This window comes from Papilio xuthus, unplaced genomic scaffold (genome assembly GCF_000836235.2).
Source record: "Papilio xuthus unplaced genomic scaffold, Pxut_1.1 DF826945.1, whole genome shotgun sequence".
NCBI lineage: Eukaryota > Metazoa > Arthropoda > Insecta > Lepidoptera > Papilionidae > Papilio > Papilio xuthus.
The window spans coordinates 5,971,833-5,990,867 of record NW_013531704.1 but is presented as its reverse complement, the minus strand read 5'-3'; the positions used below and the strand labels follow the sequence as shown (position 1 = coordinate 5,990,867).

Here is a 19,035-nt window from a genome sequence, read left to right as displayed (position 1 = left end):
ATCATCTTACCAATATTATAAATACGAAAGTTTGGATGGATGGATGTTTGTTTGACGGTATCTCGGGAATTGATCTCGATGAAATTTAGCATACATATACAAAATATTCCGGAAAATTACATTAGGTTTTTTTTAAGTTACGCGAGGAGGACGTCACGGCGTCAAATAATTTGACAAAAATGCAAAATTACACAAAAAACATCGTTACCAGCACTTTTAATAATATATTATATATCTATTTATATATTATTATAATTATTTACGAAACAAGACACAATACAAAAGTCATATACACCGGATACAAATACTACTGCCATTGTCATCACCACTAATTAACAATTAAAACGAGCATAAAATTTAAATTATAATTGAAAACAATTAAATTATTGAAAACCCTATACAAACTTGTCAAGTAAAACAAACATTATAAAATCTATATATATATAAAAGAAAGTCGTGTTAGTTAAACTATTTATAACACAAGCACGGCTTTACCGATATGGTTGAAAATTGGTGAGGAGGTAGCTTAGAGCCTGGAGACGGACATAGGATACTATTTATTCATTTTTTTTTTCGAATTTATGCCTTGAAGAACTGCTTTTTATTTAACTTCCTAATATTATAAATGAGAATGATTAGATGGATGTGATGTGGGTGGGCTACACTAATTGAGGTTTTTATATATATACGCGGACGGAGTCGCGGGCAACAGCTAGTTAATAAATATAAATTTATATGTGTCAATAATAACGTTTAATTTTATATAATTTGAACATAATCATATGATAATAAGAACGCTAAACGAATTATTGTGTATTAAGATTATCTTTAACATTCTTATCAAGTATTATTTTAAATTAAAAATTTATGTTATAAAAAATGGATTACAATAATAATTAATAACTAACAAAAAATAGAGTTATGCTATTTAACATTCAAATCGCATGCTTGATTCTTAACGTTCAAGAATTCAAATATCAATAAGAAATATTTAGTACAAATTCTAGAAGTGATTATAGTATCAAGATTTAAAAATAATGACGAAATAAACCTTCTCCTGTGTAACATTCTAATTCCAACATAAATATTTCGAACATAAAAGGCCAGGTTATTCGCAAATTCTAACTTGCTGTAGCGGTGTTTGAAACCGTATTAATTCGTTTGCTTATTTACGAGTACTTACGTGTCTGGAAGTCAATTCGTTATCTATAAAGCATTATACTAGGAAGTATTTCGGAGGTAAACGAACTTATATCGTAAATCGATTTCTATGTGGATAGACGTTTCATACATCAATATTTCCGCAGCGGTGACCTGTGACCTTTAACAGCTAATGTTACCGGCCATTAGAGACCTAGAGAGTGCAGCGTCAAATGCGACAAATGCGATATTGTCTCAGTAGCTCAATCTAAGAGATTAACAGTGGAAGTTTACTGCCGAAAAACACGTGTGTTTCGTCCCAGTGCTTCATCAGTGAAAGCTCACGATAATAGTAAAGGATAAATTAACGCGCACAAAGTTGCTCTTTAACGATTTCTACTACAAAAACAACAAAAAATATAACAAAAATTTAAAACATAACAGTTGTTCGACCTAAAAACGTGAAACTGACCGTGTTGGCTTTAGAAAAACTGGCTCACTTTAATTTGACTAGCTCAATACAATAGTGTGAAATAAATAGCGGGTGAAACAAAAAGTTACAAAATGGAAATAACTGCCTGTTGTTTTATATTTACAGACAAAACTTTCAATGGCAGCGTGACATTGGGATATTACTTGTATTCATTGTGACTATCGCACTTCGACCGCCAAACATTTTTACGTAATATCACCATGAAAAGATGACCTGATGGAAAAACATGGAACATCTGGAGTAACATTTTACACAACATACAGATTGATACACGGGACAAATCCTATATATAAGCTATTCAAAAAGCTCAAAAATCGCGTAATGTCAAATGCCAAACAAAATTGTTATACAAACATCACTCTTCACTCTTCTTTCCAAGATCGTAAAGTTTAGACTTTTTCGATATATATGTATATACCTATCCAAAGCTAAAGCACACCCAGACGCGACCTTTACTTTTTTACGACGCATATTAATCAATAAGTACTTACCAAATTGGCTCATTTCGTAATTTCAATGCCAGCTACTCTGTCTGATTAAATCTGGATACTTCGTTTACAAAAAAACCACGTAGTTTTTTTAACAAATCATATTATTTATGCACATTTGCTGTAATTATGACTAGGATAGAAAATTGGTATCAAAGTATTTGCTTCATTTTTTTTAAATAGTAAGTGAATAATTCCTAAAAAAAAATTAAAAAATATGAAAAGAGAATTTTGAATTGTAATAATAAACTAATTAAATCCATTCAGAAGACAAACATTGAATGCTTAATTACAAATTAATAAAACATGAAAAAAAAAATAACCATAGACACAAAATGCATATACATTAGAAGACATTAGTAGAAAAAAAAGGCAAAAGATTGCCACTGTTCTTAGTACCATCTATGTTTATAGAAAAGCATTTTAACTTTTCTTTTTTAAGCTATTTTAAAAGTTATTCTGGTCAAATGTAAGTCCTAACACTGCAACTGCTATGTTAATATTTAATAAGAAAATGAATTAATTCTTAACTTAATCAACCTAATATTAGTGTCATTTATAATTCTATTATTTTATCATCATATAAAATACAGTTCACACACAGAATCAAATTAACAACAAAATTTTATACCTATTTATATATTAGATGTGTTAAATTTAGTAATAAATTTTCCTAGTATTGTTGTATGTAGATTATGTTTATAGTTCAATGAGTCAACTATTAATAACTTATAAAAATTATACAGAATATTAAATTTTTGATTATAATTTTTTTTCGTGTAATTTATGATACAAATATGGAGTCCATAAAATCTAACTTAAATAAGCACTTATGTCAACAAGAGCTCAATTATTATATCCTGGTTATTTATCAGTTGAGAGATATTAATTTTATAACACGTAATCTTAAATATTTTCGATCATCGACACCGACCGGCAATATTACACGCCGCATATAATATTATTACTACAAGTTATCCTTATTACTTTAATAGTATATTGTAGTAAAGCACGTGAAATATATTTAATGTGTTTCTGTTAGTAATATTATACTTGCTTTAAAACAAATAAACAATGAAGTGATATTGCTTCACTTATCTTTATTTTGTTATAGTCTAAAAGTAAAGTAACTTTTAAAATAACAAATTTTCAAAGTTTTTTATACCCGAACATAAATCCGGTTTGAAACGTCGTGAAATAATCCTTTTTATTGCAGAAATAATTCGAAAAAAACTTGGTCAAAGTTGCAATACAAACTGACAACCGCAAACTTACCATCTTTGACATTCTTTGAAGACTGAGATGATGATACTCCTGCTATAGTTTTCTCACTAGCACAGTACATTATAACAGAGTCCGCGAACTTTTTATACTAACTATTTCTCATCTAGACAAATATTTCATGTTATTATCTTAAAAATTATAAGATAACGCATTACATTCGCACGTAATACGATACACGGCGGCCATTCTACATTCCGATTGTAAATATGGCGTCATAGATAATAAAAATACGGTTTAAATTTAATTTGAATTCATAACTTTGACTTTTTAAAATATGACTAAAAACCGTAACATCAAATGATAACACGATAGTTACTAAAGTTACTATAAACTCAGTCCCGCAATATATTAAAAAAAAATGTTTGTGTTTTTCTAAATATATTTGACATTTTACACACTTTATCTCTGTAGCCGTAATGATTCCTTCAATTGAACCACAAAATTGATTAGGGTTATCTTCTTATTTACTTTAAAAACTTTAGTTAAAACTATAAGAAAAGTTTATTCTTTTTACATTTTCAGAAACCTTTCCTGCTGACGATTTGTTTATCTGTAGTTTGACTGAAATGTCACGTCACTTACGTCAGTCAGTCAGTGATTAGATAAAATCTGATAGCCGGAGTTAATTTTTGCACAGATCTCTTTGCATAGCACATTTTTAATGCTTTTGTACGTAGAAACAAATTGAAAATCATGATGCAACATCAATACTGGGTAACAAAAAAGACTGTGTTAAAAAAATTGGGTACAAAAGAAGATGAGTGCATTGTTGCTTCTGATGCCGAACTTGACGCTAAATTGGAATTATTTCGATCAATATCAGACAGCTGCCTTCAATTGCAACGAATATTAGATCAGTATCAAGAACGTGTATGCATTTTGGCCCAAGAAGAAAATTCTTTGGGAAAGTTTTTAAAGGATGCAGGTAAATCGTCAGAAGCTTCTGGAAAGCATATGGTATCGGCTGGAAAAGCTATATCTTACTCTGGACAACAGCGGTTGTCGGTAAGAAGTCCTCTATTGCGATTATACCATGAAGTGGAAACATTTAGATGTCGCGCCATAAAAGACATGCGAGCTACAGTTTCTGCAATGGAAAAGGCTCGCATTGAGTACCGTGCTGCATTAAGTTGGATGAAATCAACTAGTGCTCAACTCGACCCTGATACAGGCCGCGGTCTTGACAATTTTCGCAAAGCCCAGCGACAAGTTCGTGAAAGTAAAAAAGTTTTTGATAAACTTACTTTGGATGTCTTGCAAAAGGTAAATGTTACTATTTTAAAGAATAAATTAGCTATTGTATATGTTGTTAAATTAGTCAGTTGCAAATTAGACGTTTAAATCTAAAACAATTTAATTCAATAAATTAATTTTTGAATTGTTTTGTTGTATTTAAATAACTATTACACTTTAGATCTACTTTTAGATTGATCTTCTAGCAGCGGCAAGATGTAACATGTTCTCCCATGTTCTATCAACATACCAGAATTCTTTTCTTAACTTCTCCACTAAAGTAGCCCAGACATTACTAGCTACATCAGAGTCTATGAGTACAGCGCCACAGTATGAGTTCTGCATTCTGAAGAGTCTTCAGGAAGGAGATAGTAACCAAGAAGATTCAATTCCTAAGGATAAAGACCAAATGTTGTTTTTCCAGGTAAATATTTTACAACTTGAAATATGTAATACTTAAATAAATATGTAATTATGATAAACTAATTAAAAAATTAAGGCAAATCACTATTTCCCTATGTTATTTTATTTTCTCTATTATAAAATACTATGAAATTCCATATTTATTTTTTAGGATGAATATAAGGATGAAGTACCTGATGAAGCTAAGAATGAGAATGCAAACACTAATAATGATAAAGAAAATCAACCATCTGATGAGAACAAAGCTGAGCTGATCACATCCAATGAGCTAATCAATACAAATGTTACTAATGAAAACACTTCTATGGATGTGCAAAACATTAGCTCAGATTTAACTGGTATTCGTTTGGATTGTGGTGACGGCTCAGCTAATTACGGATCTTTCATGCCTTCACAGCTATTGCAGGTGCTTAATTTTTTCTTGTCTTACTATATGTTACTGGCCACAATGTTTTCGTAAAAAAATAAAAATATTTCTATGTTCTTTCAGGATTTGGCCACTGCAAACTTCTTGGATGGACCACTAGCACCTATGAATTCGAATGGTTTAAATAATGCTACGGATTCCAAAACTGATACCAAATCTGTAGCACTGCCTAAGAAAGATGATAAAGCAGCCTGGTTCAAGTTATTTGCTGAACTTGATCCTCTTGCTAATCCTGACAACCTGCTCGGTTGTAACACCAATCAAAGCCATGCAGCTTAATGAAAAAAATAAATAAAGAGGGTTGCCATGCCGCAGGTGCTGTATTACTACTTCTATTTATTACATTAAATAAATGAAAAGCTCAACCATTGTTTTCAAATATAGGTAATAAATTGGATACCAATAAAAATTCTATTAAAGTATTATAACCTAAGATTGAATTTAAAAAATGGCAACCCTTATTTTTAAATATAAATTGTGAAGCATATTGTGTAGTATTCCTAAAATTTTATCGCCTAATATTTAACTGTGTACTTATATACATACATAATTCATATTTAATATAAAAAATAATTTGAAAACATAAAAGCAAAAAAAATAAATTAAGGCCAGTTTGTTGGGAAAATATATTGGTTTGTTATACTAAGATATTTATATGTTTGACATTTCTTTGTAAAATTTAGGAAATTACTAAACCCAGTTCTAGATATTTCTATCAATTTTATGTTTATGTTTATTCTCTAATGTTCAACTATATATGTAAACAGGATATAAATCTCATTTATTTATTAACATGCAGATAAAACTGTTTGAATTAAAATTATGATCTGATTGACGATTTTGAACTTAAATATAAATGCAATTAGGTTATATTTTACAGTCCAGTTTGTTAATTAATCCTTTATCTTTTTTGACCTTATTTAGTTGCACCAACTACTAACACTGGTGTGATTATGCTTTTATTTACTGTGCAAAAAAAATGTTACTGTTAAAATTTCACTAACATTCCAGTAGATAAAATATGTTATAAGTTAATTATTAGATAAAATTGTTTATACCAAAGAAAATAAATAAATTTCTCTCATAAAGTTAGATGGCAAAAATATTATTCTTCTTTATGTATCTAGTCATTTCTACCAAATTATGTGGTTTTAGGGTAAAAAGGGATACCAAAGATTTTTTAAAGATGTTTATATTGTACGAATATTGATTGTATTTCTATTGTTCGAAATTTCATTCCAATTTTTTTGTGGTCATTGACATGTTCAAAAATTTTTCAATCGTAACTTTTTTGAACTTTCATAAAAATTGTGATATATGCAAAAATCGGTTACGTAATGTCTTAGTCGAATTTTTCTAAGTAACCAATTTTATAAACTGTTACTTTGTACTTAATATTTAAATTATTAATTAAGTAGAAACCAACATGTTATGAATACAAAAAAAATATTTCAATGTTTGTGTATGTTTGGATATGTTTTTCTGCTTTTTCAATTGTAATAAAAACAAAATCAATGTTGCTTTATTTCTGTACTTCAAAATTGCCAAGGTCCATGTTTCTCATAGGTATATAATAATATTTCTTTAAATAAAAATAATTAAGATGTCTTGCCTGTTGTTTATTTTGCAAATCCTCATTATATTTAATTAAAAATTATAACAGGGGGGAAACGATTTGCATGAAAGCATTGTGCCTTCTTAGTAGGGAGCCGAAGCAGGGACTAGGATTTACTCGAGCGTTGTAGTTAAACATAAGGAGAGAACTTTTTTTATATTGAATAAACTAATGCTTGTCTTCAAACCCATTTGATAGTAAGTACCTTGCACCCAATTGAATACTCCTATTTTTAATGAAACGGTCCATATAGAGCCACGCGTTTAGGGTAAGTGGTCATAACACAAAGTACAAAAATCGGTTGATAAACATACTGAAGCGCGATAGATTGAGGCAAGGTGAGTTTATTATATTCAGTAAAGTCTGTATTTCAATATCTATGTCGAGGTGGCATGTATTCTCATTTTTTGTGATTGTGATTTCCTTGTGTACCAGCAAATTGATGATAAGCACTATTAGTGAAAAGTAGACTTTTCTGCATTCAATTTACTCATATTGTCTCAAGCTGACGTTCTTGGTTACTTTTAACAATATTTTTTTTACTTAATATCCTGATTCACTCAACTTTCGCATTAATATAAGATTCGCTTCAGAACTCCTACGAAAAAGTAGTTTTTCTTTAGTATGGCAACAAATGATTAAAGAAAATGTTTCTGCTGACAGCTGTCAGTGTCACATTTGCCATTTGTGTTCGGATAAGTGAAACATTCTGTCTGTGGAAATATCGAATTTTGCGTTGTGCTGTAAAAGTCAGTTATGTTATTTTTTGATTAAAAAAATTATACAATTATTACACTTATAGTCCTACATAAAACACAAAATGTTTAATTCGTGTAAGTAATTTTTATATCATATTTTTGTGTTATTCGCATCTTGCATTTTAATAATATTAAAACTATTTGATTAGTTTTCCGTGGTCTTCTTGGAACTGAAGAGGTGCCGACAAAAGTATTAGAAGTGCGGTCGGACAATTATATTTCTAGGCCAATACATTATAGGGAAGATTCTATGCTACTTTATGGACCAAAGAATACTGATACTAAGAATGCCAAAGATAAATATTATGAAATTGTTCTTCATAAACCATTCACTGAAAGTTTGTATCATATGTATAGGTCAGTATTAATATGGCTTTAGTTTTTGCATTTTAGAACTTAAATGTTTTAACAATAGCACCATATTACTGATATAACATTCTTATTCCAGTTTATTCCGATCTGAAACTCTTGACAGCTCGGAGGAAAAGTTTATAGTTTTTAAAGAAAGAATTCCACTTTATATTAAAGTTACCAAAGAGGTTAGTAATGCCCTCAGCCAATACGAAAAAATATATATTTTTAATAGCATTTTCTAATTATACTTACTATTTTACTAATTTTGCTTGTAAAATAATGCTAATAAAGGTATACTGAGATTGTATCAGAGATGCATTTAATAATCTATTTATAATTAGGTCAAATCAATAATCTAAACATGTGTGAGTTATCAGTAGAACTTGTTCAAAGTACAAATGAGTTAGTTTTATAGTTTCATCATTAAAATAAGGATGTTTACATTTAATTTATCAAATGCAATTATTGTAATATCTATACAAAACCTATCATAAAACCCTATCATTAAAATCAGATCGATAAAGAAATCCATGTTAAATTAACATATCTAAATCTAAAATATAACCAAGTCTTCCGCAATTTAAATACCAATTACTAATAAAATGAAATATGAATAATATTTTTTCATCTTACCGATAGAAAAAGTTGAGTTTATGTTTATGTTGATTATCGATAAAACACGAATAAAATGACATTTTCTAAAAATGATTCCTAGCTAGATCGATTTATCGCCCCCGAAACCCCCTATATACTAAATTTTAATGAAAATCGTTGGAGCCGATTCTCAGATTAAATTATATATATACAAGAATTGCTCATTTAAAGATATAAGATTTATTTTTATTGTTATCTTTAAATTGCATTTTTCAAAACATTTATCGGATAATAAAATGTTTTGGATAAGCCTTTCTCATCAGTAATTTGCTAGTGATTTTTTTTAAATAAAGCAAATTATTTAAAAGTAACCATTTCAATTAAATTATAGGTTTGTGTTAGGCCTTGGTAAATAATAATAGTTGATTGGCTGGATTTAAACCCACAATCACATGTCCATACCCTTAACCATTAGGATATTGGTATATCAGTTCATTGTTGTTTATAACAGACTAGCTCAGCGTAACTTAGTCCATGCCGAAGTAAAAAAAATTAACATGTAGCCCATGTGTTCTTTAAATATATATTTTTTTCAATGTCAAAAATGAATTTATTATACATCCTTATTTCTATAATTACATATAGTCTTAAATCTATGATATAAAATAAAATATTAAAAAAAAAAGAATAAAACACTAAAATATGTTATTAAAAGGAGTCCCTTTGGGCAAGCTCCCGAAGCTACTGGCAGTGTTCCCCCTCTGTACATTAGTTTAGCTGTACTGTTTCTTTCTTTAAATTATGTTATACATCTGTGCTTAATTTCATCAAGATCCATTGATGCTTTCCAGCGATAAGTTCTAACATCCATCTAAACTTTCGCATTTATAATATTAGTAAGAAATAAGATTTATATTTCAGTGTTCAGTGCCTACATTGCAAAAGCTATGCGATACATTAACAAAGCATCCATCATGGTCCATAGCACATTTGGTTGCTCACTTTGGTCTATACGAATTGTTCAACGATCCGGATGTCCAGAAACATTTAGATGAACCGGATCCAGATGTGGGAGCTACTCCATTAATGGTATGGTATCATTTTAAATATGTTTCAATCAAATGCCTAAATTATGCAAACGTAGGAATGCCAGATTCCACACTTGGGACAATTCCAATTAAACTTTTTGAATTATTTGATGAAAATTGTGTGATAGATCAAAATTATAGTAAAGTTTTTTATTAGAAATGTTTTAAAAATTAGCAGTTTCAGTGTACTATTTAGTTTTTCTATGGATTAGGGTACGGAATTGAAGGCAGTATATGGCACATAGAGAACAAGAGTTATATTCTACTTGACATGCCAACTTAATCGCAGGGTAAAATCGCATACTGCTTATCTAATTGTACAGTTAGATTATGGACAGGAAGTGATAAGTTGTGTGTCATAATAGACGGAAACATTAGAAATATTTTGGTTTAAATATTTCTTGTATATTGAATTGCTTTTTATGCTATAGTATTTTTTTTACCTAGGTGGCAGTGAAAACAGGCAATTTACGTATGGTCCAGAGTCTTTTGTCATTGAACTGTTCATTAGATGTAATCGACAGAGAGGGGAACACTGTGTTCCATTATGCAGCTGCTAGCAATAAGGAAATTATTAATGTAAGGATATTATTTTATTTGCGATAAAAATCTGCTCTGCTCCACACCGGCCTGCATGTTCTAACTCTTACTAAGTATAGTAATATTCCAGGTTTTAGCTAATAAGAAGGCAACTTCCCTCAACATCTACAATAAGCAGGGTTATACGCCATTACATGTGTCGTGTTTGGCTAATGCGCCTGACTGCGTGCGGGCTTTGCTCCTAGCTGGCGCTGACGTCAATCTATCTGCTGCGAAACGCTCCCAGCCATCTCACGCACTACCAGGTACTTATGCATGCCTGGTACTTATAGCAGATTTCTAGGAATTGATGCTTAGAGAAAAGAAGTTACCAGGTATTAATGACCTCTTTTAAATGGACAGGTTATAAGCTGAGGTATTTTGTGCCTCTTTAATTTTCACCATTTTGGCGCTGATGGTTGCGCTTGGTGAGGTTACGAACTAATAATGGAAATACCAAAACAAAACAAAAGAGAGATCTTTAGAGATCAGTGGTAAATATGCGCGCCTGGTACTTTCATAGCACATTTCCTAGGAAAGCGGAGATACGCCACGCCAGGTTAATGTTATCCTAAGGCGTTAGTGCAAAAGACTACATAATTATTTGGTATGTTAAAAAAAATGCGGAAACTCATAGTTTGCTTATGTTTTTTAAACATTGATATGTGTTAGGCGATACCAGTTTTGTTAGGCGGTCTCACGTTTAAGTCGTGTTGTACGGCAAAAAGTTTGTGTATATTTGCGAGTAAATATTAGCGTACTAAATAAACGGAAACTCGCTTCAATTGTGGTTTTTAAAATGTTTAAAGTGGTCAACCTGTCTCTTATTTTACACCGTCATTCTGTTACTCGATTTCTAAGACTTCGTTTGCGCAAAATGAATACTTCAAGCGGGACGGACTTTTTAAAAGGTTCTATATTTTTTTATGAGTAAGTAAAAATCCTTGCAAAGTGATTTTCTTTTTGGTAACTTTTGTCTATAACAGTTTGTTTTGATTGCTGTGACTGGTATTAAAACGGCATCCCCTTTATTTTATGAAAAAAATAAAGACAAAAGCCGATACAATGAATAAACTAACGCTTAATTCTATTAAATCTTATCTTATATGATAAATGCGAATGTTTAGATGGAAGTATGGATGTTCATTTGTTTGAAGTTATCTCCAGGACAGTTGCATAGATCACGCTGAATTTTGGCATAGAAGTAGAACATACTCTGGAAGAACACATAGGCTACTCATTAAGTTTTTTTTTTATCGTGGACCGAGTCGCAGGCGATCGCTAGTTGTTGTATAAAATTGCCATTAAATTAGTTGTGTGCGTGTTAAAATGTCGGAGTCATCATGAATCAACATATATTTTACTTATAAAATTCACGACTTAATATTGCCGTCATTAAGAAACTGCGATGAATCTTTTTATAATGTTTCGTTTACACATACGTCATACTTCTGAATAGGGCCGCACCCAACCTTGACTACGCTCCTGGTAAAAAAAATATTAGTAAAATTCATTATGAGAAATTTTCTAAAGAGTTGACGTTAATTCTTAGGAATTAAGTTACTCAAGTTACTAATATTATTAATGCGAATGTTTAGATGGATGGATGTTTGTATGAAGGTATCTGAAGGCTGAATGGATATCAATTGAATTTGGCATACATATAGAATAAGAGCTGTCGCCCGCGACTGAGTCCGTGCGGAATTAAAAAAAAACTTAATAAGTAGCGTATGTTTTCTTCCAGACTATGTTCTACATCTATAAATAATTTCAGGGAGATCCATGCAGTCGTTCTTCAAACTAACATCCATCCATCCATCCAAGCATTCGCATTTACAATATTAGTAAGATAGCTTGAAAGAACACATAGGCTACTAATTATGTTTCTTTTAATCGTTATTAATAAGTTAGCAAAACGGTTAAAAGTAAATGTATGCGAGATTATCCCTGCTTCAAACAACCCAACATTAGCTCATAGGAACTTATTCGTTTACATTTATATAGTGAAATCACGAAACCACTATAAATAATGTTTCGTCTAAACAATATGAACGATGTATTGGCACATTTCCTAAATTATCTTTGAATGTACTCATACGTTGATTCGTTGATGATTCACAAACGATTTCTGTATTCCTAGTGATTGAAAATGATAATAAACTATTACTTATTTAGAAAACAATGAGATATTAGTCTCTTACTGTGGGTTTCTGAAACTCCCCTTTTGAAACTAATTGTTATCTCTATTTTGTCAAAGATAATGACAGGGATGACGATATGTTTTATATAAAGATTTTGGTCTCAGAAACCAATGGTTAATCTATAATGTGTTTTATATCAAATAACACATAGCTAATTTCAGTGTAGTGATTGGAAGGTATCAAGATGTTTGAATTTTGTAGTTAGTATAATATTTTTTTAATTATTTTTTTTAATATCTGTATTTTTAAGTTTCGCTCATTATATGGACATGAGAAAATTTTCATCAATTGTGTTATATTGTACAAAAATCTAACAACTAGGGGATTTAAATGTTATAACTAAGTAAATAAATTCTAGGAATCGTAGGCGACATTGTCCAAGACAATCAGCCGAAACTTTACCAGCAAGACATGAAGTACGGAGGCACTCCACTACATTGGGCGATATCCAGAGAAGTTATTGAAGCATTAGTCGATAAGAACTGCGACATAAACGCTTTGAACTTTGACGGACGTACCGCATTACATGTGATGGTAATCCGAGGTCGTTTAGAATGCGTCATAGCGCTACTATCAAGAGGCGCCGAGCACTCAATAGGCGATAAAGAGGGTAACACACCACTTCATCTGGCTGTCAAACAGAATAACGTGTCTATTGTCCAAGCTTTGATCGTGTTCGGAGCGGATTTGGAAGCAAAGAACAATGAGGGATATACAGCGAGGCATATTGTACCCATTGAAATGTCGAATAGCGCCTATGATAAGATTTTGTACATTTTACATGCGGTGGGCGCGAAAAGGTGAGTTTTTTACACGAATATTTTCTCTGTCTAACATTTTGAAAATGATTTATTTTATTTTAATATTCTTTTTATCAGTTATTTTTAAGGCACTGCTTTTTAATGAATGTTAACTTGCTAAATATTTCTGTAATTTTTAACACGTTAAACGACACTCCGGTCAACGGTGACCGGATCCTGCATTTAAGCGCCGCGTACGGCACCTGATGAATTTTTTTTTTTTTATATTATCTGCGGAACCCAGCTTCTGATTGAACCCCGAACTAGATATATTTTGAAGATTCGACATTACGCATTTATTTCCATTAATAAGTTTTTTAGTGATTTTTTCTATTTCTACTGTGACGTTTTACGTGTTAACACGAAGTTTGGTATCAGATGCCCGACGAACTTGGCGGGGTGCCGCGCGGGGTGCGCGCCGCGGGAGGAGTACAACGGCGTGCCCCCGCCCCCCATACCCTCGGCGGTGACACGTGACGTCATCAGCGACATGCTCACCTCCGCGGCCGTGGTGCGATCCTCCCTCGATGACAAGAAAAAACAAGGCAGGTAAGAACATTGCTCCTCTTCTTTGTGGTATTTTTAACACTTTCCATGCCACTACCAATTTTTACATCAGACCAGACCAGATAGCACTGTGACGGTTTTTGAACAAAATTGTCTTTTTAAGGTAAAAGAACATCTTTAAGCAACTCCTGCTGAAGAAATAAGAATATTTTTTACGCGGGCTTATATCAAGAATATTTCCAGGTTACTCTGTTTAGACGGTGGCGGCATCAGAGGGTTGGTGCTAGTCCAGTTGTTGATCAACTTGGAGGCAGCTATCGGCAAGCCTATCATTGACTGCTTTGACTGGATTGCCGGCACCAGCACAGGAGGCATCCTGGCGCTCGCCCTCGCCTCGGGAAAGACCCTCAGGGAGTGCCAGCAGCTGTACTTCAGGATGAAAGAGTTCGCCTTTGTCGGCATGAGGCCGTACCCTTCGGAACCTCTGGAGACTATATTAAAAGACTGTTTAGGTAAGATTTCCTTATTTGGTATTGGTCATGTATAATTAGATCGAAGAAATAAAGTTGGTTTAATATAATCTATGCTTCTTTCTGTGATTTCATTACGGCAGCAAAACTTTTATCGAATTCTTGTTACCAATGGGTAGAAGAAAAACTGTAATTTGCCCACTGTAAAAGAAAAGATCAAGACATCCCACCACAGATACACAAAAAGTGAACTGTAATTATACTAACCATTTCCGTCTAATTTCGCTCTAAAAGCAAAAATAAGTATTTTTTTTATTATAGGATTGTAAATTATTAAAACAAAAAATAAAAAAGGGCTAATTTTTTTAAATCGTTACAAAGACGTATAAAAACTTTGGCAGAAGACAGACCACTATTGATGCTAGCGCCACTTATTTAGAGCTTGCAGTTTTTCTCCCAATTATTCGTGTATTATATTATGGTCCTTCAAGTCGGATACTATTTCAATCGTATGTAACATACAAATTGTGTTGTGTTCCAGGCACAGAAACGGTGATGGCGGACCTGAGCCATCCGAAGCTGATGATCCTGGCGGTGCTGGCGGACCGCAAGCCTGTTGACCTTCACATCTTCAGGAACTACCAGTCCGCACAGGAGATACTTGATGAATACAATGGAGCTAAGAGTTACTCACATTTAATTTATCAAATTATTAGTTATCGAATTAAAAAAAAATAGCCTATGAAATCTTATAGACAAATTTCAACAAGATCGGCTGTTCTGGATAAACGTTCATCCCTCATACATACAAACATTCGAATTTATAATATAAGATTTAAATGTTTGTTAACATCGGTAAGTATAACGCTACAAGATGGATTTAGTAATAAATAATATCATCATCATCATCATCAGCTGACTATACGTCCCCACCGAGGGACTCGGAGCCTACCCTAAGTTAAGGGTGGTAGGTCATAGTCAACCACGCTGGCCCAGTGCGGGTTGGTTGACTTCACACATATCTTTGAATTTCTTCTCAGATATGTGCAGGTTGCATCACAATGTTTTCCTTTACCGTAAGAACATCGGATAAATGTACATATGTAAATCGGAAATCGAAAAATACATTGGTACATGGCGGGATTCGAACCCAGGACCTGCAGATCGCAAGTCAAGTGCTTGATCCCTGAGACACTGACGCTCTATAAATAATATGTGTCAGTTAAATTTCACTGGTTTTTATTTTTCAAGTGATATTTGCTACTGCAATAAGACTAGAGACAATTGATTATGTAAAAGTCCTTATATATCATAAGTAGCTTCATACGATATTAGACTTTATTCCAATAGTGTTAAGCATCAATATATATCAGGTCCTCGTGGTAATGGTGAGAACAGCACGGTGGTGTCCCTGGCGCCGCCGCCGCCGCCCGCGGAGCAGCTGGTGTGGCAAGCCGCGCGGGCTACTGGAGCAGCGCCCTCATACTTCCGAGCTTCCGGCAGGTCATCTCACTTGCCAACAATCTACACATACACCAAATCACTTTTCCGATACAAAAACACTTTTGTCACTTAACTAGCTGTCGCCCGCGATTTTGTTCGTGCGGAATTCAATACTTAATAAGCCTATGTTTTCTTCTAAGACTATATTATACATCTTTGTCTAATTTCAGTGAGATCTGTTGAGTCTTTCTGCAGATACTTTCTAATAAACATCTATCCATCCATCCATTTAAACATTCACATATAATATTATAAGTAAGATTTAAAGTTATAAGTAACTCTACAAACTTATTTTTATCGTTTTCTAAAAAATAAATATTGTTTTTCAAATGCATATTCGATCTTTAGATAGATAATTATAATTCGAAGTAACACGGATAGACAAAAATATAAATATCCTATAAGGGTTCCGTTTTTTTTTCCTATGAGGTACGGAACCCTAAAAATGAAAAAACACATTCACCATTTTCATACATTATCATTAACATTAAAATCTTACTAATATTATAAATACGAATGTTTAGATGGATGTATGAAAGTGTCTGCAGAACGGATCAACGGATCTAGATAAAATTTGGCATAGATGTAGAACATAGTCTGAAAGAACACATAGACTACTTATTATTTTTTTCTATTTCCGCGCGGACGGAGTCACGAGTGTTAGCTAGTATAATTCCTTAATAAATATTTACAGGTATTTAGATGGCGGTCTGATGGGAAACAATCCGACATTGGACGTACTGACCGAGCTGACAGAGCTGCGGCTGGCGTACGAGGGCACCGGACAGCATGAGGAGGCTGAAAAAACTCATTTGAAAATTGTCGTGTCATGCGGCACAGGTATAATAAGTTTACATTGCTGAAACATGTGTAAAAACATTGTGTTTTTAGTTTTTTTTCTAAGAAAATTATATTAGACTATTATTTTTATTACTGTATTATCGTATATTGAATTTGGTTTTAGTCAAAAAGGTTTTGCTGCTTATTGTTACTTATAAAGTCTTTTAACAGTTAAGTTATGATATTAACCGTAAGTTTCTGAGATCAATATCCAAGTTTAAAACATATTGCTATCTCGGTTTTGTCAAAGAAAATGATAGAAATGATATGTTTTATACAGATATTTAGGCCTCGGAAACCCACGGTAACTGCTAATAAATTGATAATTTTACTATAGAAAATTTACACTAGAAGTTGTAATGAGTGAGACAATTCAAGGATACCCGGAATTGCTAGACATATTTTAACGGGATTTTGTCCTAGAGCTAGCATATTATTGGCTACTTTTTTTATTATTTTGCGCTGACAAAGTCGCTGTCGATCGCTAGTATTGTTATAATATTGCTTCTACATGTTACGTTTGTTTCCAGGTCTGATTCCAGTGACAAAGATAAAGGACTACGATGTGTTCAAGCCGGAGAGTCTGTGGGACACGGCGCGTCTCGCCTGGGGACTCACCGCCATCGGGAATCTGCTTGTAGACCAGGTCCATACATCTTACTAATATTATAAATGATAAAATTTGTATGGATGGATGTTTGTTAGATGGTTATCTCCAAAAAGGTTAAAAATATCGTAATGAAATTTGGTATAGATATAAAACAAACTGTGAAGAAAAACATCATGATGCAACCTTCATATATTTGAGAAGACATTCAAAGATATGAGACTCCGAGCTTCCTGGTGGAAGATGTTGGTGGGACGAGCCGATGATGAGGTCAGTGATGGTGCAGTAAGGTAGGTGTGCGTGTGGATGTGCAGGCGACGCAGTGCGACGGGCGCGTGGTGGAGCGCGCGCGGGCGTGGTGCGCGTGCAGCGGCGTGCCGTACTACAGGTTCTCGCCGCGCATGTCCGCAGACGTGGCCATGGACGAGCGCGCGGACGACCGCCTCGTCACCATGCTGTGGGAGGCGCACGCGTACATGCGCGCGCACCGCGACACCCTGCTAGAGGTCGCCGCCATACTCAACAATGGTCAGTCTCACCCCATCACCCTAATATTCTCCTTCTGTGCGTCTCCTCTTACATCGATTAAAAGTAGGCAAGGCATCTGCAATAGTTGATGTCGATGGAGAGCGGCCGCTTCGCCATTCTGGCGAATTGAGATGGTCTCTTACTCGATTACCACCTTATAAAAAAAGAAGGGCCCTCGGTGGGCATTAAATTAGTTGGTGCCGGTACTCAATGAAGTTTACTTAAGTTTAGCCTTTTTTTTAGTTTATAACTGCATTATAAAAATCTCTGTTTAAAATATTGCTATCTCTGTTTTGTCAAAAATAATGAACAGGGACGACGATATGTGTTACACAGAAGTTTTGGTCTCAGAAACCTACGGTTAATCCCTACAATATACTTTAGACTGCAATTTAACCTAACCTAATTCCATACAAATATTGTATTAATATGCTTTGTTTGTTACAGATATAACGAAGTAATACATTATGTATTTAATTTCTATTCGGCCGCTTCAACCTACATATTAATCAAACATATTAATAACAAACATTTAAAAAGAAAAATATGCTTATTCTAGCTAGAAATTATTATTTTCATACTACTTATATAGGTACTTTTTAACCGTGATACCAATTGTAAACATGTTGTCTCTTTTATATCAATAGGTGTGAAAGAGATGGCAATATGTAGTACACGTAAAAATGTAAGTCATCACAAAATTATTTACCAGACCTTTTTAGTATAATTTTTTTAAATCTCAAATACTATATGTATATTTTGTTTTTGTTTATTTTTAGCATTTAAATACGTAATTTATTTTCAGTTACTAATTTAGTATAATTAATAGAACACATCACCCTTAACTTAGGGTAGGCTCTGAGCCCCTCGGTGGTGACGTACAGTGAGCTGATGATGATGAATAGAAGACAGGGAATCTGTAATTATAAGTCAGTATTAAATATTCACCTCAGTTGATTTAGTAACAATTTTGTAATTTTAATATGGCAACTATAGTTTGAATGCAGAAATAATGAAATAAAAACTGGCAACACTTTCCATATAAATGAAATGACATTAGACATAGTGAGACGTCTCCTTGACTTTATCTGCAGTAGTGTAGT

General features: G+C 32.9%; 3 protein-coding genes across 4 annotated transcripts in view; 2 read left to right on the top strand and 1 right to left on the bottom strand.

Annotated features, from left to right (window-relative positions):
* The window catches only part of Eip63E (cyclin dependent kinase Eip63E), a 68,473-nt gene extending 64,883 nt beyond the window's left edge, over positions 1–3,590 (bottom strand). Inside the window, exon 1 of the mRNA XM_013316862.1 lies at positions 3,397–3,590. Coding sequence (XP_013172316.1) covers positions 3,397–3,466 — 70 coding nt within the window. The 5' untranslated portion in view covers positions 3,467–3,590. The remainder of the gene's footprint in view (positions 1–3,396) is intronic.
* Positions 3,591–3,982: 392 nt separating this feature from the next.
* ICA69 (islet cell autoantigen 1-like protein) lies at positions 3,983–5,898 on the top strand. The gene is made up of 4 exons (XM_013316484.1): positions 3,983–4,668; positions 4,832–5,062; positions 5,213–5,467; positions 5,552–5,898. Exons 1-4 carry the CDS (start codon positions 4,099–4,101, stop codon positions 5,765–5,767), a joined length of 1,272 nt encoding a protein of 423 aa, XP_013171938.1. The 5' UTR covers positions 3,983–4,098; the 3' UTR covers positions 5,768–5,898.
* Positions 5,899–7,792: 1,894 nt separating this feature from the next.
* On the top strand, positions 7,793–18,694 carry iPLA2-VIA (calcium-independent phospholipase A2 VIA). Of its 2 annotated transcripts, XM_013317163.1 has the most exons (15): positions 7,793–7,936; positions 8,011–8,218; positions 8,310–8,400; positions 9,731–9,898; positions 10,345–10,476; positions 10,568–10,742; positions 13,036–13,477; positions 13,856–14,026; positions 14,228–14,496; positions 14,996–15,139; positions 15,828–15,957; positions 16,652–16,797; positions 17,328–17,443; positions 17,719–17,932; positions 18,380–18,694. In XM_013317163.1, exons 1-15 carry the CDS (start codon positions 7,924–7,926, stop codon positions 18,391–18,393), a joined length of 2,433 nt encoding a protein of 810 aa, XP_013172617.1. In that variant the 5' UTR covers positions 7,793–7,923; the 3' UTR covers positions 18,394–18,694. The 2 variants fall into 2 exon arrangements, with proteins under 2 accessions (XP_013172617.1, XP_013172616.1); XM_013317162.1 differs by lacking the exon at positions 18,380–18,694 and having other exon boundaries at positions 17,719–18,091.
* The last annotated feature ends 341 nt before the right edge of the window (positions 18,695–19,035 follow it).